We start from the raw sequence: 20,778 nt of genomic DNA, 5'->3' as shown, positions 1-20,778 counted from the left end.
AAATTCCTGTATTCCTGTTGAAGAAGATAAAACAGGAAGAGTTGAAAGAATCCTCGTGCGTGGACATTTAAAATTCCAAATAATAAAAAAAACTATATCCTTCAAGTAATCAGCGGTGGTCAAACAACCACACCGGCAAGCAAAACAGTTCGCCCCGAATCGGTGGGAAAAAATCGCATCCTTTTGCATAGAGCAAGCTGGAACTGCGAAGGATGCAAAAGGCGAAACCGGCAAAAATAGAACGGTGGGAAAACAGGTGAAAACGAATCATTTCTCGCAAGTGGTGGCACATATTCGTGAGAAAAAATAAAACAGAGTTCGGTTTAAAAATGTACGCTCGAAACTGCCGCAAGCGGAAGAGTGAAAAGAAAGGGCATGAGAAAAATTTTGCTTAACCACCTTGCGCCTTTCCTTGGGAACTGTATCGGATTTTTACTGTTTTCTGGTTTTCTTGTTTGTTTTTTTTTATTTGGTTTTATGTCATATTGAATAAACCCGGTTTCGCAATCTGCATTGATGCTGGGCTGGGTAATGTGCGTCAATCTGTTATTATATATCGATTCATGCGTTACGAATTTTTGAATTATCTTTTACTTTAAATATTCAAATTTTAATTATTTAATTTACACACAAAAAAAACTATCTCCGATCGAACTGAAGGGAATGGAGTAAACAAAATCGTGATGCTGTGGCAAACGAACAGATTATTTAGCTCAAGACTTGATTCGTCCCGTTATCGTTGCCATCCTCCTCAGTTCGCTTTCTTCACTCAAGTGATGCGTTGAATTGCTGTTAGTTGTGCAGAAATTACAAACATGTTTGGAAACAGCACCGCGATTTACTCCTACAGAATTCTTCCGCTGCTAATAATACTGCTCACGATCTCCACATCTGTTCGTCCAGAGGATGCGGGGCAAGCTGTAAATTTAGGATTTGGTTTGGAGCTGATTCTCGCCAAATTGGAACAGTTAGAACTCAAGTGAGTACATACATGCGCTTCGACCTTTATCAGCGCTGACGGTGTGATTCGGGGATTTTTTTTATACTCTTCCCCACAGAATGATTACGCTGGAAGTGCAGAATCGGAATCTCACGGAGCAGTTGACTAGAGCGTTAGCCGCTCCCAAACAATGCGCGGAAGAACCGGTTAAAGTTGTCCAAGTGAAGGAAAAACCACCGGCGGCAGTGGCTGTGGCGGTAAAAAATGAGAACGAAAATGCTGTGAGAAACGAGGAGGAGCAACCGGAGATTGACGAAAGTGAACTTTACACCTCGTGTTCTGAAGTTCCGGCCAAAACATCGGCCATATATCTCATCAAACCGTCCGAAAAAAGGAAGCCATTCAACGCGTCTTGTGTAACGAATTATTTCGGAGATGGGTGGACTTTCATACAGCATCGAATGAATGGTTCGGTGGAATTTTACAGGAATTGGAAAGATTACAAAAATGGGTTTGGCAGTCTGGAGGGAGAATTTTGGTATGGCTTGGATAAAATACATTTGCTGACAAGTACTCGGAAACACGAGATATATTTTGAACTAGTAGATCACAAGGGTCTATTGAAGACCGCCAGGTATAATCTGTTTGAAATCAGCAGTGAAGAGGAAGGATATGCAATTAAACAGTTGGGCGCATTTAGTGGAAACGCTGGTGACGCGTTGGGATATCACAAAGGTATGAAGTTCAGCACATATGACCGTGATAATGATGAATTCACAACGAATTGCGCTAAAAAGTACCGTGGAGCGTGGTGGTACAAATCGTGTTACAAAAGGTTGGTAAACTGGAAGAATTCTTCAAATATTTTATCGGCATTTATTTTGCAGCAATCTCAACGGCAGATACGTAAGCGGCCGCAACGATCAATCCATGTGTTGGAATACATTCAGCATGGCCAACGAAGGCTTGGCTATATCGAAGATCATGATCCGAGAACTTTGAGTCATTAGAATTTGTTCTTGGTTCGCCTTGAACTTGTCCTATGCCATATAAGGCGCTCGCTCACTTCCAAGTGGTTGTTACTTGAAGTGGTTATTGGCCGATCTTGAATAAAAAAAATAAAATAAAACCACGCTGTTGTATGTGATGGATGTGATGAAAAAAGAGGAAGAGTAAACCTCTTTTTTCATCACATCCTTCTCCGATATGCCTTCCTCAAACGCAAATCGTGAATAAAGACACCCATGTCTATACTCGCCAGCAGTCAATAGGGCTATGCTTCTTGCTTTTACTGAACACCTGAGGATTGTTGATCTGTTTGAAACCTTCGTGACTTCTTGTTTTTTTTTCTGTGGTTTAATCGAAATGGATGTTCAATCTTGAGGCGAACCAAAACGAGCAAAGTTTTGCGTTCGGCTGGGAGTCATTCTGGGGGACAGAAGATACTAATCGGAAATGTTTTCCGCATGCATAGCTGGATGTTTGAGTATTCTTCAATACCATCATAGAGAATTTTTACAAGATTCTGGGATAAAAAATTATAGGATGTTGTGTCCAAGACACGACCGCATTGTTCACGTAGAACTACGCTATAATTTAATTCAAGTCGCTTGCTTATAACTTCGGATATTATTTTATAATGCAACGAAAGCTTAGAAATAACTGTTTAGCAGAATGGTTTGGTCACCCTGAAATGCTTTTTGACATAGGACTATGTCTTTGATTTCTATATAGAGGGGTCACTCTACGAAAAATGTAACGATTCATTAAGAGTTTTCAAACCCATTGTTCACACCGCTGGGCATTAATTTCTCAATGTCGGTGTAATGGGCGAGAACCGATTACAGTGACAGAAGATGCAGTAGAATAAACAGAAAAAGAAAATCAGTAAGCTATTGAGTAATTCATTTCATGAGAATGTTATTGAAGTTTATTCAAATCGATACAATTTATTCAAATTCGACACAATTATACAATCGAAACAATTAAATATATATTTCAATTGCAATTTCGATATTAAGCTGTAAGTACCAAAAAAAGGAAATAAATCATTAAAATAATTAATAAAAAAAAAAAAGATTGGATGCAGGAAATACAGTAGGAGAGGATTCGAAGAAATTAGGAAAGGACCAGGGAAGATTAATATCGTTAGGAAGGAGGAAACTATTTGAGTGAGTATAGAAATCTGTAACGGAACCTGTAAAAAATCAATGAAATAAAAAATATATTACAGTTTTTGAGCTGCTCCAAAAGTTTGCTGTAAAATAAATAGTTCATCCGAACAATCTCAAAAATCAAATAACGAGATTTCGGTAACCTCCATCACGATGAGTAATAAATCGCTGGATCTGACCTCTACGCCTTGTACAAAATGCGGGCAAACTTCAACCCAAAACGAAGACATGATTGCCTGTGACAAGTGCGACAGCTGGTTTCATATACGCTGCGTAGGGATAACTGTGTTGCCTAAAAAGGATAAAAACTGGTTCTGTCCCGAAGCGCCATGCCAATTAGCCTTCCAGGAGTACCAGAACCGAAAGAAAACATTACGTTCCAAGAAGAATATGGACCTGCTGACAATGCCCCCATCCGTGGAAGAGAAGCTGAAAGCTATGGAAGCCGAACAGAAACGCTTGGAAGAGGAAATGGATGCAGAATGTTTAATACGAGAGAAGGAGATCGAAATGAATAATAAGTTGAAAGAGAGAAGAATGCGTAAGGAGCGTGAATTACGCGAAAAGGAGCTGAATTCAGTTAGAGAGCTTCGAGAGAAGGAAATGTAAGAAAAAAGAAGTCAATATGAGGCGGAGCTTCAGGAAAAAGGAGATCATCTTGGTCGAATGAGGGAAATGGAAGCAGAGTATCGTAAAAAAATGTCCAGCATTGAGAATCAATTAAAAGAGTTTGTAGTCATCGGGAAGCAGAAGGAACCTAGAGAGATAACCGAAGCTGTATCCCAAGCAGGCCCTAGTGCAACAAAGGACTCGCCGAAGAATCACCCTCGGCAGCACACATCAATTGGTCAACTGACGGAAAAGAATGTCAAGCGCCATTCGGAGAATGAACAAAATCCTATTAATGAAGAAGATTGTGACAAAGATGATATTGAAGATGAAATAAACACTAGCGATGAGGATGAGAAGAAGAGCGGGAATGAATCTCGAAACGGGTAGGGGCCCCATCATGCTGGACCGAGTAGAGCACAATTAAGTGCAAGAAACGGACTCACAAGAAAACTTCCTATCTTTTCTGGGAAGCCGGAAGAGTGGCCTCTGTTCTTCGGTGCCTACCAAGCGTCTAACGAAGCTTGCGGTTACTCCGATGTGGAGAACTTGGTAAGACTCCAAGACAGTCTGAAAGGTGCAGCTCTCGAATCTGTTCGTGGACAACTCCTTCTTCCCAAGTCTGTTCCAAGGGTCATCTCAAAGCTCCGTCAACTATATGGTCGCCCGGAACAGTTATTACAAAGCCATCTAGAAAGGGTTAAAAAGCTTGAACCTCCAAGAGCTGATAAGTTAGCTAGTTTCATTCCGTTTGGAAACGCAGTGGAACAGCTTTGTGAACATCTGGAAGCTGCAGATCTTACGTTTCATCTGGTGAATCCAATCCTCATTCAAGAGTTAGTCAATAAGCTTCCGGGTGGAGAAAAGCGACAGTGGGTGCAATACAAAAGAAAGAAGGATGAAGTAACCTTACGTACATTCACAGACTTCACCTCGAAAATCGTGTTTGATGCTTGCGAGGCAAATGTAAACTACGAGTATAAACCGGATACTAGGTCTACAACCGGGACAAGCGGTAAAAGCAAGCCGAAGGAGAAAGCAGCTCTATATAGTCACAGCGAGATGAACAGATCTTATTTTCCTGACCGAAAAAAACAGAAACCGTGTAGGGCGTGTCAGCGAGAAGACCATCGACTTCGATTCTGTCAAGATTTTAAATATTTGTCTTACGCGGATCGAATGAAAATTGTCACAAGATGGAAACTGTGCACGATATGTCTCAATGAGCACAGTGGGCAATGTCGATTTAAGATCCGTTGCAATGTAGGTGATTGCAGAGAATCTCACAATCCGTTGACTCATCCGATGGCTACCGTAGTCGCCATGAACACGCACATTAAACCCAGCTGCACGATGATGTTTCGCATGATTCCAGTGAAGATTCACTGTGGAGAGAGATCACTGAAGGTGTTAGCATTCTTGGACGAGGGAGCTTCCATCACACTAATAGAAAACGAGTTGGCAGATCGTTTGGGACTCGTTGGAGTGAAAGAAAAGCTTGTTCTAAACTGGACTGCAGACGTTTATAGAGTGGAGAAAAATTCAAGACGTATGAACCTTTGGACTTCTGCTGTTGGTGAAAAGAACCCTGAGAAAACTTTGCTACAGTCTGTGTACACTGTCGAAAAATTGAAATTGCCGCACCAAACTTTGAACGCTGACGAATTATCGGCACGGTACAATCACATGCGCGGATTACCAATTACATCATACGATGGTCGTCCAGGAATATTAATAGGGCTAGGCAACATCCACTCGTTTGCCCCCCTGGAAGCGAAGATCGGCACTACAAGCGAACCAATCGCTGTCCGCTGCAAACTCGGTTGGACAGTTTATGGGCCACGACGAGCAAATTCTGAGTCACGAGACAATTTACTAGGCTGCCACCGAGAGGTCTCCAAAGAAGAGCTTCATGATCTCTTAAAGAACCATTACGCACTCGAAGAATCTGTGGTGCGAGTGCGTCAAGAATCGACTGAGGACCAAAGGGCTCGCTCGATATTAGAGCAAACTACGAAACGCGTGGGTGAACGATTTGAGACAAGACTTATATGGAGAAAGGATGACGTTTTCTTTCCGGACAGTTATCCAATGGCATTGAAGCGGTTAAAGCAGCTAGAGAAAAGACTAGAGAAATCGCCGGAGTTGTATCAACATGTTCGGAACCAAGTCGAAGACTACGTTGCTAAAGAATATGCACATCTAGCCACCGAAGAAGAATTAACCAGTACAGATCGCAACAGAGTGTGGTTCCTTCCCCTGAACGTGGTTTTGAATCCGAAGAAACCTGGAAAAGTCCGGCTAATATGGGACGCAGCAGCAACCGTCCAAGGAGTCTCGCTAAATTCAATGCTACTGAAAGGGCCAGACCTTCTAGTGCCATTATTATCGGTACTGATCATCTTCCGCGAGAAGAGGATTGCATTCGGCGGTGACATCAGAGAGATGTATCACCAAATGAAAATTATATCCAAGGATAAATCAGCACAATGGTTCCTGTTTCGGAAGGACAGCAGTGAATCACCAAGAGTATTCGTCATGGACGTCGCTACGTTCGGTTCAACATGCTCCCCTGCATCAGCACAATACATAAAGAACCGGAATGCGGAGGAGCATGCAGTTCAATACCCGGAAGCGGCAGCGGCCATCATTACTCGACACTATGTTGATGATTATTTTGACAGCGTGGACACTGTCGAAGAAGCAGTAGAACGAGCGAAGCAGGTGAGGTTCATTCATAAACAAGGCGGTTTTGACATTCGAAATTGGGTGTCGAACTCGCCGGAAGTTCTCACTGCGTTGGGAGAAATTGAACCCGTGGAACCAGTCGTTTTCAACCAAGACAAACATACTTCTAATGAATGGGTACTCGGGATTATCTGGGATCAGGAGTTAGATGCCTTAGCCTTCTCCATAACACACCGTGCAGAAATTCAAGAGTATCTGTATGAGGGAAAGCGGCCTACAAAGAGAAATGTTTTATCCTGTGTAATGGGGCTTTTCGATCCCCTAGGATTACTTTGTCCATTCACAATTCATGGCAAGATACTCATTCAACACCTGTGGCGTAGCGGTTGCGAATGGGATCAAACAATTGATGAAAACTGCTGGGTCCAGTGGAAGCAATGGATAGGGTTGCTGCCTGATGTCGAAGCTTTACGGATTCCGCGATGTTATTTGGGTGATGCTGTATCTTCGATGGTGGATTCTCTCGAGTTACACATATTTACTGATGCGAGTGAACATGCTTATGGTTGCGTAGCATATTTGCGAACAGTTATCGATGGAGAGGTTAAGTGTAGTCTGATTATGTCTCGAGCAAAAGTGGCACCACTAAAACGCCAGTCAATCCCTAGACTAGAACTTTTGGCTGCTGTCCTTGGAGCTCGAATGAGCCAAACAATTTTGGGAGCAACTTCGTTGCAGATTGATCGCACTACATTGTGGACAGATTCTCGAACCGTGCTGTCCTGGGTCAAATCCGATCAATACAAATATAAACAGTTTGTTGCGTTTAGAGTTGGAGAAATTTTAGATTTAACCAACATGAGGGACTGGCGATGGGTGCCATCGAAACGAAATATTGCGGACGTGCTCACTAAGTGGGGTCGCGGTCCTCCATTACAAAGGAATTCGGAGTGGGTAGATGGTCCGACGATACTTTATCAATCGAGCTGTCAGTGGCCTTCTGCCGACCCAATCGATGAGACTAATGAGGAGGCTAGAGGATTATTGTCGTTCCATGAGGTGGTTGCCGTGGGCAAAATTTCTTGTTGGACAAAGTTACTGCGGGTTACCGCTACCGTTGTTCGATTTGTCACCAATTGTAGGCTCAGGAAAGCCGGGTTGCCAACCATTACTTCTCAGGCTACGGAGTATCAACGTTCAGTGTTGAAGGCAAAATTTCCAACTGTTCAACAGCCGCTTCAGCAAAATGAACTTCAACATGCAGAAAACATTTTATGGAAGCAATCACAATTTGATAGTTTTCCAGACGAAATGAGCGCACTCACAGAAAATCTTCAACATGAAACGGGACGCTCGCTGAGGAAGATCGAGAAGTCTAGCAGCCTGTATAAACTTTCTCCGACACTAGATGCAGAAGGTGTTCTGAGAGTTCGTGGTAGAATGGAAATAAATGAAGCAATTCCATTCGATAAAAGATTCCCGATTATACTATCGGGGAAACAAGAAATAACAAGAAAATTAATTATGCACTTACACGAAAAGTTTGGCCATGCAAACAGAGAGACTGTGTTCAACGAATTGCGTCAGAAATTCTGGATACCGAACGCGCGTGCAGCTATCCGACAGGTGTCCAAGGAATGCGTGTGGAGCAAGGTGAATCGATGTGAACCTTCTATACCGATGATGGCCCCATTACCCATTCAGCGCACTACACCTCACCTACGACCTTTCGGCGCAGTAGGAATAGATTATCTGGGACCGGTTGACGTAACGGTTGGCCGCAGAAATGAGAAACGATGGGTAGCGGTGTTTACGTGTATGGCTGTTAGAGCCGTACACTTGGATGTGGTCTATAGTCTGAGCACACAATCTTGTCTGATGGCGATCAAAAGATTCACGAGCAAACGAGGAGTCCCAGAACAAATATTTTCGGACAATGCTACGTGTTTCCATGGAGCAAATACCGTCATGAGAGGCGAAATAAACAAAATCAACCACGAGTGTGCACAGAAAATCATATCACCTGTTACATCGTGGCATTTCAACCCTCCCGGAACACCGCACATGGGCGGTGTTTGGGAACGGATGGTACGGTCCGTCAAAGAGGCTCTACGCACATTGGACGACGGACAAAGAATGACGGATGAGATTCTCGTAACGTCGTTAGCAGAAGCTGAGGACTTGATAAACTCCCGCCCGTTGACGTATATTCCACAAGAATCAGCCGACGAGGAAGCGTAACTCCGAACCACTTCATCCGTGGAACAACGACAAGTGAAGATGTACACCTGGATAACTCGGTTGAATTTTCTGAAACTCTTCGCAACGTCTATAAACGATCAAGGTATTTGGCCAATAAGTTTTGGGAACGCTGGTCAAAGGAGTACCTACCCACACTGAATCATCGTTCCAAATGGTTCGAAGAAAAAAAACCACTGGAAGTCGGAGATCTAGTGTTTGTTGTTGAGGGAAAGGATCGGAAAAATTGGAAACGAGGACTTGTACAGAAAGTAATCAAGGGAGCGGATGGAAGGATTCGTCAAGCGGAAATAGGAACAGCAGACGGCAAAGTATACAGGCGTGCTGCGGCAAACCTAGCGGTGTTAGAAGTCCAGTAAGGTAAATCCGGAACTCCAGGAAGATTGACCGGATGTAACGGGCAGGGGCGTGTTCACACCGCTGGGCATTAATTTCTCAATGTCGGTGTAATGGGCGAGAACCGATTACAGTGACAGAAGATGCAGTAGAATAAACAGAAAAAGAAAATCAGTAAGCTATTGAGTAATTCATTTCATGAGAATGTTATTGAAGTTTATTCAAATCGATACAATTTATTCAAATTCGACACAATTATACAATCGAAACAATTAAATATATATTTCAATTGCAATTTCGATATTAAGCTGTAAGTACCAAAAAAAGGAAATAAATCATTAAAATAATTAATAAAAAAAAATGATTGGATGCAGGAAATACAGTAGGAGAGGATTCGAAGAAATTAGGAAAGGACCAGGGAAGATTAATATCGTTAGGAAGGAGGAAACTATTTGAGTGAGTATAGAAATCTGTAACGGAACCTGTAAAAAATCAATGAAATAAAAAATATATTACAGTTTTTGAGCTGCTCCAAAAGTTTGCTGTAAAATAAATAGTTCATCCGAACACCCATAGACAGGAAAATTATCAAGCAATGTTTTGACGTAGGACTACGTCTTTCATTTCTATACCGAGGTGTAAAATCAAAGTTTCGAAAACGAAAGCGTTACGCCGGAGACCGAGATTTTGAGCGTTAATAGCTCCTAAACAACTGAACGAAATGGTATGATAAACACTTCATTCGAAAGATAAAATGTCTACGCGTTATATACTTGTTACTTTTTGATCCAAAAACTTGTTTCAATAGCCTTAAAATTGCTTTCAAAACAGGCTATTCAAATCACCAATCGGTATATAAGCGAGCGCCGCTCGGAAATCCACTCAGTTATAATTGAACAGCGATTGGAGCATGTTGTCGCTGTTGCGGTGAAGCTCTTCGTGTATCATGAAAGCGCGGATGAACGGTGCCACCAAGAGCCTGTTTGTGCACCTTAGGCCGGAAGGGAATCCATCAGGATGATGCCACAAACGGTTCCCCGGGAAGAGTTCGGAGCAGCTGCCACACACACACATACACGCGCGGAACTCTTTGTTTGGATGCCATTCAGCATCGAGAAAATTCCGGAAAGATTCAATCGTTGCTGAAAAATAATCTGCCAGTTCCTCTGGGAACTGAAAAATACATTCATGCGAAAGAGTTCATTTTAATGTTTTCTATCCATGTAACACTGCGACCAAATATTTTTCAATTAAGTGCTATTAACAGGTGGTTATCGAGTTAGCATTAACCATTGGTGGGCTTAGAGTATCGAGGAAAATCTGGAAAGAACTAATCGTTGCTGAAAAATAATCTGCCAGTTCCCCTGGGAATTGAAAAATACATTAATGTGAAAGAGTTTATTTTAATGTTTTCTATCCGTGTAACACTGCGACCAAATATTTTTCAATCAAGTGCTATAAACAGGTGGTTATCGAGTTAGCATTAACCACTGATGGGTTTCGAGTATCGGAGAGAATCTGGGAAGATGTTATTGTTGCTGAAAAATAATCTGCCAGTTCCCCTGGGAATTGAAAAATACATTCATGCTAAAGAGTTTATTTTAATGTTTTCTAACATATAACGCTGCGACCAAATACATTTGGTTTTGTGATTTTTCAATCAAGTGCAATTATCAGATGTTATTTTAACGTTTTCTATCCATATAATACTGCGACCAAATACAATTGGCTTAAAATACAATACAATTGGTTTTGTGATGTTTCAATCAAGTGCAATTAACAGGTGGTCATCGAGTTAGCACTAACCACTGGTGATGGACTTCGAGAAGAATCCGGAAAGATATCGCTGCTGCAAAATAATCTGCCAGTTCCCCTTGGCATTGAAAATAACATGCAAGCGAAAGAGTTTATTTTAATGTTTTCTAACCATATAACACTGCGACCAAATACATTTCGTTCTATGATTTTTCAATCAAGGGCAATTAGCAGGAAAGCTTCTGAAGATTATTCTTCCTCATCAGTAGGATATTTTCGTATCCAATATTGGATGCATAAAACCTTGTACCTCTAACATAACGCTTTCGTTTTTTTGGAAGTCCCCCGAATATTCATTTATTCTTCATTCAGAATGGATTCAGATTCAACTTCAAACAAATGATCACTGAATCAACGATAGTCCTACGTCACCATTGCGGTTATACCATAGATATAACCCACTTCCTGTTTTTGCTTATGAACAGTGAATATAGTAAAACGTTAACAATTTGACGATTAAAATGGGTATGTTTTCTTTCGATTGCACTAACCACTCGCTTCCCTCCCCGACGTAACGAGCAAGCTTTTTGGCTAAATTCGGGCGTTAGCTCACAATGTGAGTTGTGACACGCCCCGGGTGTCACCCTTAGAGGGGTGTCATGACCATCACAAGTATATTAAGGGCCCTATTATAGAAATCGAATCGAGGATTCAATACAATCACTATCACTATCACACCGAGTAAAATCTGGAATTATAGAAATCGAGGAAAACAGCTCGATTCGTTACTCTGCTCGAATGTCAGTGACGGTGCTGAAATATTTTGAAACGAGATTGAAATGTTTCACAAAGCACTATAGAAAGGACGCCAAATCTTTTTTTTGGGACATCTGCTATGAAAACTTCCAAGAGTGTTAATATGTTTAGGAGAAAACTGATATTCCCTCAACGAATGAAGCTTAATAGGCGTAATACATGCATGGATGTGTAATAAAAACGACATAATGGAACAATTTGTTTTACAAAAAAATATATATAATTAATAGAATGAATTCCACTTTTTTTGGCAAAACAATTTTTTGCAATAATTCTCTTGGCGTCAATAGCTTTATTGGGTCATCACCTGTGGCCCTAAATGCTTGTTGTGTGCTAGTGTTTTCTTTACCTTTCACCTCATGTCAATCCAAATCTGTAATTTGAAAAAAATTATTATTGTTTTGCAGGAATAAGCAATTTTAGGTAGGAAATTCGGTTGACAGTAATTCGAAGAATATGATCAAATTTACTTATGAAGTTATATGTGTCGTAGAAGAAACATTTACTTTCTGCCTGTGAAACAAATGAAAAGGTTTTCGGGAGCTAAATAAGAATACGCGTGGTCTTCTTGGTGGTTGAATATAGAACTGACTTTATTTTCAATATCACTAACATCCCAGATTCCTATATTTTCGAGCGGGTATAAGCACAGTGTCGACCGAGTGACGAAAAGTGCTACAAAAGTGCCGGAATTTTACCCCGCCTTGCCACCCGCAGGCAGCGCTGCCTATAATTTTAGCTATAATCGTACGCAATGAAAGAAACGGCATCACTGAGCGAGTATCCTTTCTCTTTCTCTCTGAACTGAACTGTCATTCAAAACAAAACAGAGAATTGATCGAGATGCAAACTGTGTAAGTATTCCGTTTAAATTCCAGCTATTCAATACTTATATGATATGGATTTCGTTTAATTTCCAGCTATTCAATAATGGAACACACAGCAACAGGAATTTGTCGTGATTTGCTGCAGTCAGGCTAAACATCATCTAAGAACAGATTCTCTACATGCCACCATCGGGTTCCTCCAAGGTTATTTGGAATTCAGGAGAATTGCAATGGAACAGGCATAAGACTGGCACAAGTTTTCAACACTAAGGGAATACGTGAAATTATACACTTCATAGCGTTATATGTGATCCGAAAAGTTTCTCATAGGTAACATTTTAGCCAATTATAAAGGATATTAGCGTCAGGTATTGATAATATCTCTTCTTGTGGAATTTGATTAAATTATATTTCTTTCAGTAGTGAAGATTTAAAAGTTAAATGACATTGGAAAGATCATCAGTCTTCAACTGGCACTGGACATAGGACAATCTTCTCCTATCTCTATAATAATATCACTATCTGTGAATATCAGGTTAGCTCTCAAAAATCATTGGAAGCTATTTAAACTATATACAAATAAAACAGCTATTAATGGTTACATATATTCAAAGTTTTGCTATATATCCATTTCTTTTTTTTTAATAATATTACTTGGTATTCCAATTTCTTTATAATATTCACCAAATCTTTCCACAGGTAGAATTCTCCAAACGCTGTCACCCTTCAACGAGAGGATCTCAATTCTCCAGTGTACATTTTCGGTCCTGTTATTAGACCCGTCGTTCATCATCTCATCGACGCTGTCGAATCAGTAAAATCGTTGCAGTGACTGAAAAGGGATTCATTCTATTGGAATAATTCAATCATTCATTCAGATCATTCAACTTCAAACTGCGTCAGGAAATTTCACTGGCTTCTGAAGGCTCAGACAAGCCGATCGGAAGTTTTTTACGTAGTTCATGAAAGAATACATTCCAAAACAGATGCAGTTTTAGTTGTGCATTTTGAGTGATTTTGTTAACCATTGAATTGTAAATTGTTATGTTAACACTGCAAACAAATTTTTATTCTCACAATGCCCAATATGAACAATTAATCAATCGAAGACTATTTCAGTGATTAATATGATATAGGGAAATAGCTAAGTGTATAACAGCCACTGTTGGCGTTAGGAATTATTTATCATTATAAGTAGTAATGTAATGTTTAGAAGTGTATGTTGAATAAAATTAAAGATTTTCCATCGATTACGATTTTCCACGATTTTTTCATTTTTAATTTTCATGAAAACAAATGCCGCCATAATAAGCGTCGAGTAGTTTTGCGTTTGGTCGACGTGGTGCCAGATTGGTACAGTGTTGGCTCGAAGTTGGTTGTCAAATACGAAGGATAGGTCGACAAAATCGTTGCAAAATGGCACGATATCGGCACCGTTGTCGACACCATTTTCTGGAACCAATTCGACACAACAAAGTAGAGTGGGATTTATCAGCCTGCGCAGGCGTTACCTGCGTTACGAACGGAGTCCGGCTCCGACTACACTGTAACAATGTTTAATATTAAAGGTAGACATAACAGTCGTCCCCTTTATTTTTTCTATTCAACCTATTCTTACAATTCAGTATAATTCGTATTAACTAACATTCTAATTTTACAATTTGATATGTCAGCCATTTCGATCACCACTAAAGGACTTCTGACAATTTCTTTTAGTATAATAATAATAATTCTGTTCTTCGAATGGGCGCTTTGTCCGTTTCGAGCGCCGTAAACTTCCCGGCAATTCCGCCGTAGAAGCATTCCTCTTTCTCGAGCCTCGGACCTTTGCCAGATCATCCCGTGTGATTTCCCACTGGATGTCCTCTGAGCCGCTTCCAGCTACACGTTCTTCAACGTTCTTGTCCAAAACATCGGCATTCTTGTACTGTGCACCCGGCTGCATTACGATGTTTGGTCAAGTCTCCGGGTATTTGCTCTGGTACATTCTAAGTTGACTTCGGTGGGCCATTAGCTCCACGTTTCCAAGAAGTACCTGGAATTTATTTTCAGAAAATTGTTTTTTAAAACAAACTTTTAACCATCTGTTTGGTAAATTATTATGGTAATTTTTGTACCACACTGTATCACCTTCCATCAGATTATCAAAATTGTCATTTGACATCTCTTTCTTTGGTTTTGGATTATTATCCATACCGTCATCCTCTGAGGTTTGTGGTAATGACAACTTATGTTTGTAATTATTTCTAGGATTTACTAGATCAAGAATCGTTTTTGGTTTAAAATTAAATATTAGGCTGTCAAAAAAGTCCTGCGGTATTTCCGCGAGGTGTCGTTGTAAGCGCGTAGTTCTAGTTGTATTCATTGTATCGAGTCATACTATAGCTTGTTGGAAAGGTATTTTTGCGCGCTATAATATAGTCCTTGACAATGTTTTGTTTGGTTAAGTCGTTCGTGAGTTATAGTGTCGCAAATATGGAGCAAAATAAAGAGAAAATCCGACATATTTTACAGTACTACTATGACAAAGGCAAAAATGCATCTCAAGCTGCCAATAAAATTTGTGCAGTTTATGGACCCGATACAGTTTTCATTTCCACCGCACAACGAAGGTTTCAACGTTTTCGTGCTGGTGTAGAGGTCGTCGAAGATGCGCCACGCTCCGGAAGGCCTGTCGTCAAAAATTGCGACAAAATCGCTGAATTAGTCGAGAAAGACCGGCATAGTAGCAGCCGTAGCATCGGCCAAGAGCTGGGGATAAGTCATCAAACCGTTATTAACCATTTGAAGAAGCTTGGATTCACAAAGAAGCTTGATGTATGGGTGCCACACACGTTGACGCAAAAAAACATCTATGACCGTATCGACGCATGTGAATCGCTGCTGAATCGCAACAAAATCGACCCGTTTCTGAAGCGGATGGTGACTGGGGATGAAAAGTGGGTCACTTACGACAACGTGAAGCGCAAACGGTCGTGATCGAAGCCCGCTGAAGCGGCTCAGACGGTGGCCAAGCCCTCATTAACGGCCAGGAAGGTTCTGCTGTGTGTTTGGTGGGATTGTCAAGGAATAATCTATTATGAGCTGCTTCCCTATGGCCAAACGCTCAATTCGGACCTGTACTGCCAACAACTGGACCGCTTGAAGGTAGCACTCATGAAGAAGAGGCCATCTTTGATAAACAGAGGCCGCATTGTCTTCCATCAGGACAACGCCAGGCCACATACTTCTTTGGTGACGCGCCAGAAGCTACGGGAGCTCGGATGGGAGGTTCTTTTGCATCCGCCGTATAGTCCGGACCTTGCACCAAGTGACTACCACTTTTTTTGTCCATGGCGAACGAGCTAGGTAGTCAGAAGTTAGCCACAAAAGAGGCCTGTGAAAATTGGCTATCCGAGTTTTTTGCCAATAAGGAAGCGAGCTTCTATAACAGGGGTATTATGAAGTTGGCATCTCGTTGGGAACAAGTCATCGAACAAAACGGCGTATATTTGACTTAAACAGATGATTGTAACTAATTTTAGGAACAAATGAAAATTCAAAAAAAATACCGCAGGACTTTTTTGACAGCCTAATATATTCTCCGAGGGAAATTGTCCACTATTCGTCACAATATTATTTCTATAATTCATTGAAATTAATCTGGTCTTCCAAATCCAAATCTATCATGTCTGGTTCCAACAAGAACTTTTTCAATATCTCTTTCACCGTCCTTACCAGCCTTTCAGCTTGCCCATTGCTTGATGGGTTGTAAGGAGGACTTTTGAACACCTCTATTCCTTGCCTTTCGAGGAATGAAGATAAGGTGAACGAATTGAATGGAGGACCCCCGTCTGATACCAGAACATCCGGTAAGCCAAATCTTGCAAAATAAGCAACCAATTTCTTCAATACCTTTGCACAATCCGTGCCTTTTTTCATCCAATCAATCTCCGGCCACTTGGAGTATGAATCCACTATTAATAGAAAAGTTTGGTGGGAAAATGAAAGAAATCTATGTGAATTCGGCTAAAAGGCTTTGTAGTAGGTGTCCATTGAGACAACAATTTTGTTGTTGGTACAACTGCCATACTACTGCACACTTCGCACCCCGTAACGTAACTTTCAATATCCTTGTTAATCCCAAACCAATATATTTGTCTTCTTGCCAATTGCTTCATTTTAACTATTCCTGCATGATTGGCGTGCAAAAGCTTTAGAATTCCGCTTTGCATTCTTTGTGGAATAACCACCCTGTCTTGATACAATATGCATCCATCAATTATCTCCAAATCATTTTGATTGGCAAAAACATGTCCATGAAGCGTTTGTCTAACTTTTTCGGCCATCCAACATGCAAAAATGTCATAATTTGTTGTAAATTTTCATCATTATTCGTCTCTTTGGCAATCATTACAAAATCTACTGGGAAATCTTTACTGAAATTGATACTCTTTATAAACTCTTGGTCAATTTCATTGGGAACCGACTTGGTCAATTTCATTGGGAACCGACAATTTCATTGGGAATCTCGAACAAAAATCCGCATTGCCCTTTTTAGCAGAAGGTCTATATTGAATTTCAAATTCATAAATAGCAAGTTCAAGCACATATCTTTGGAGTCTTGTCACGCATATTGAATTATTGCCTTCTTTCCCAAAAATTCGTATTAACGGTTTGTGATCAGTATAAACGACGAACTTGGTGGAGTTGAATACATTGCTGACGATCTGCCAGTTTTTGGTGTGGGAAACACCCTTGAGGAAGCGTTGATCAAGCACAACGAGTGTCTGAAGAATCTTTTGTGCCGGCTTAAGCAGCACAATGTAAAGCTCAATAGATCGAAGTGGAAGCTACGCGAACGATCAGTCAAGTTCTACTGTTATTACTAACGGATCAATGTTTCAAGTCCGACGAAGACAAAGTCATTGCTGTTCGCAGTTATCTAACATCGGTGAAACACAAAGAGGTTCATCGATTTATGGGCATGGAGAATTACCTCAGCCGGGTTCATTGGAAATCTCAGTCCCAACATGAACAACATGCGAAGACTCATTTCGGAGTCCATTCTCTGGCAGTGGATATCGGTAGAGCAAGTTGAGTTCGAAAAACGAGAAAATCTATTCTGACTCGGCATGAACTCACAGATCAAGGTCATCGTTAAACAATGTGACATTTGTACAAAGTTTGCTGCATCGCAATGGAATCCACCCATGCAAAATCATCAAATTCCGGTTTATTCATTTCAGCCCATCTCGATGGATGTATTCTTCGCGGAGTATCAAGGAGGTGAGCGCAGTTTCCTAATAACTATGGATCACTATTCCGATTTCTTTGAATTGGGCATCTTGAAGGATCTCATACCAGAGTCCGTGATTGTCGTCTGTAAGAATAATTTTGCTCGTCACGGTGTTCCGCAAAGGGTTGTTTGGGACAGCGGTACTAATTTTGTTAGCCACAAGATGGCGAAATTTGCTTCCGAATGGAACTTTGAACTCGTTACGTCCGCACCATACCATACCATACCGAAAAAAATATTCACAGGAGGGTTGTGTCTGAGACACGACCGCATAGTTGACGTAGGATTCCGTTAGGCTATCTGTTGATTTTGGATAGGTTTGAAGAATTACATCGTTAAACACTTGATAATGATTTGGTAGCCCTGAAAAGGACCGTTTTGTTTGGTTATTGAGTATTGTTTGTTCACTCTTCCAGTGTTTACCGAGTGATGATGACAGAAGGACAGTCGTTGGATGATGCTTATCAGATAAAAGATACCAAAGTGGAACGAGTTATAATGAAAACCGCCCTCTGTGATCATAGACGAGATGCCTACTGTGTTATGTATGGATGAAATAAAGAAAAAAAACTCATCAATGTAATACACTGCGTTTCACAACTATAGAACCACTCATTTTTTCTGAGTTTTCAGAGATATGTTAGAAGTCGTTTGAAATGAAGTATATAGTGTAGGATATAATAACTATCCTCATTTATAAGACTGGCCATTTGAACTTTATTGTTGTGTCCAGGCGCGAAGTATTCAAAAAACTAAAATTCGAGTGTTTCACAACTATAGAACCAGATGGAAAAACTCTCACTCCTTTACGAAATTAATGTCTATTTCACATGAATTACAATAAGTTTCTAATTCGTAGATCATCTTTAGTTCTCAATCAGTTCAAATAACCCATTCTGGGTGGTTTCGACCAAGTTGTGCCATGTTTTAGTGTGTATTTCGGTCTACGTAGAGGATACTGCTCGTTTAAGCTCTACAAATCACTCATACTACTTGTAAGCCGCATATACTATTCATACCAATACTCCTCATAAGTTCTTCACATAGTTTTGATCTGGTAAACAAGCTGACCAGTTCAGAATCTGAAGCCCCTATTCATTAAACCATGCCATGACTTTCCGGATTTTATGAATTGATGCCAAATGACAGAATTATCACGGTGTTTTTGATGCAAAAATAGCAGTAAATGATTCTGAAGTACTGCGTTGCACTTTTGACTGTTCATTCGTGCCTTTTTGAAAAAAGTCTCCTCAAACCATCAAACTGCCGCCTGCAAAGTTACGAGTTGAAAAATGACATGACACGTTCCGTAATCCTACGTCAAAACGGTCTGAAAGCGAAACCTCATTCGACAAATTAACACTACGAAAACATAGCACGATTGGTGAAAATAATATGACACTATATTTTACACAATTAAATTCACTTTTCATTTCATTCGAATAAAGCACTAATCATTACCGCTTAGACAAACGGGACAAAAATGTGTTTCCGTGATCATTTATTACGCAATCACAACCAACCGCGGCGACCAATGTGGAAGTGCCAAATTGTGATCGTTGCTTTTCAGGTTTACTGCAGCGACGATGACCTGGCAAAGCTTTGAAGACCACCGGGATCGAACGTAAGCTTTAATCTGTAAGCTGTTTCTCCCCAGCCTCCACGCGCATTCAATCGATAAGCTTTGTATCCCTGAAAAAGGTTTGAAACCGATTTTCTAAACTGTTTGTTTTCTTCGTTTTATGTGCCTTTCCTTTGGTGATCCAGTGCTCGGTCCGAGTCACAATACCTGTCACTGTTCGTCTGAAATACCGCGCGTGGAACAAATCGATTAGTTTTAATATAATATAATATGTTGCGCTCGCCATGTTCGCCATGTCTTGCTCTCGAAAGACCCCATGTCTAATTGTGGAATTGAGAACAAGTGGAATTGGTTTTTTTTCTCACCACGAGATTTGCATGTGTTTAATGCAGACAACATCGGAAATATGATATATGCAATGTGATTGGATTGTTGTTAATCATTCCGGTGTCTCATAATATAATAAGTTTACAACAGGAAATTTCACATGCTTTCCAGGTCTATAAACACGACGTCAATTCTAATTGTTCAAATTGGTTGAATTAAAAATCGGTCGAAGTTATCTCAAGAGTATCTTGTTTCAATCTCGAACCAGATTTCTTTGTCAATCTGGCAATGGTAAGTTTCTCGGCATTCGGTGGTCCAATTCGATGCAAACTTCTCAGCGTCAACCAGCTTATCGTGAACGTCGGATCAACTGCGAAATTTATCAACACAACACCACAAGCGTGCGGTTCTGGTTGTCTCGATCACTTAGACTATGAATGGTATTAATAAATTGCTTATGTTATCGTGTGTCTAGTCACCTCCCATTAATATATTCTAGGGAATAACTTCAATAATTTAACTCCTTCGGTTTATAAAAGTTACCGCACCGACTATGAGAGGATAGATTTTTGAAAATTACGTCAATCAGAACTCGTTGGTTCAGCTCAACCTGAAACCCATTCTCGGTAATTGCGAAGTCCGGATCCGTATAGGAAAATCCAACACAGACCTTGCAAACACAAACAGGTTCATTCCGGCCTTGCCAAAACCTCGAGCCGTCGATAAATGTGGCACAAGCCACAACTCATCGATGATAACAGCGCGAATGCCAAAGAACGACCTTTCCAAAAATGAGAATTCTCCAACCCAAAATTGGAATATTGTAATGTCCTCTAAAATCGACGTCAAATTATGCAAATGTTCCACACGAGATGACCAGGCTCGTGTAGAATGTTTACGCTATTCCAAAAAAAAAAAACAGTGAGACGATTAGGCGATTCCAGTGAGAAAGAACAGGTTTGTTCTTGGCTAAAGTTTGATGACTCGCCGATTGCTGGCCGCTGTGAGACGCCATCCGATTTCTCCGATTGGTGGCTAATGAAACGGTGATTTTGGGTTGTTAGCGTCGATCAAATTAATGGTGAATGTGTGAAATGCTGGCGCTGATGATACTAATCTCTATTTTTGGATCGAAATTTGCAGGACTTTAATTTTTATATTCTTCTGTGAGATCTGGGTAAAACGAT

General features: G+C 40.6%; 2 protein-coding genes and 1 long non-coding RNA gene across 5 annotated transcripts; all 3 read left to right on the top strand.

Annotated features, from left to right (window-relative positions):
• The first annotated feature begins 739 nt into the window (after positions 1-739).
• Positions 740-2,037, top strand: LOC129770101 (microfibril-associated glycoprotein 4-like). Its single transcript, XM_055772731.1, has 3 exons — positions 740-979; positions 1,059-1,775; positions 1,828-2,037. Exons 1-3 carry the CDS (start codon positions 816-818, stop codon positions 1,940-1,942), a joined length of 996 nt encoding a protein of 331 aa, XP_055628706.1. The 5' UTR covers positions 740-815; the 3' UTR covers positions 1,943-2,037.
• A 1,776-nt stretch (positions 2,038-3,813) lies between these two features.
• LOC129767160 (uncharacterized) lies at positions 3,814-8,652 on the top strand. The gene is made up of 3 exons (XM_055767781.1): positions 3,814-4,109; positions 4,173-4,275; positions 4,345-8,652. Exons 1-3 carry the CDS (start codon positions 3,814-3,816, stop codon positions 8,650-8,652), a joined length of 4,707 nt encoding a protein of 1,568 aa, XP_055623756.1.
• A 3,730-nt stretch (positions 8,653-12,382) lies between these two features.
• LOC129771310 (uncharacterized) lies at positions 12,383-13,507 on the top strand. 3 transcript variants are annotated; one of them, XR_008742335.1, is made up of 4 exons: positions 12,383-12,431; positions 12,498-12,734; positions 12,825-12,939; positions 13,104-13,507. It is a non-coding gene; the product is annotated as an uncharacterized LOC129771310 (long non-coding RNA). The 3 variants fall into 3 exon arrangements; XR_008742334.1 differs by having other exon boundaries at positions 12,498-12,772; positions 12,828-12,939; XR_008742333.1 differs by having other exon boundaries at positions 12,498-12,772.
• The last annotated feature ends 7,271 nt before the right edge of the window (positions 13,508-20,778 follow it).

Source organism: Toxorhynchites rutilus, chromosome 2, assembly GCF_029784135.1.
Source record: "Toxorhynchites rutilus septentrionalis strain SRP chromosome 2, ASM2978413v1, whole genome shotgun sequence".
Lineage (NCBI taxonomy): Eukaryota > Metazoa > Arthropoda > Insecta > Diptera > Culicidae > Toxorhynchites > Toxorhynchites rutilus.
The sequence above is the reverse complement of the archived record's forward strand: the minus strand, read 5'-3'. Positions and strand labels throughout refer to the sequence as shown.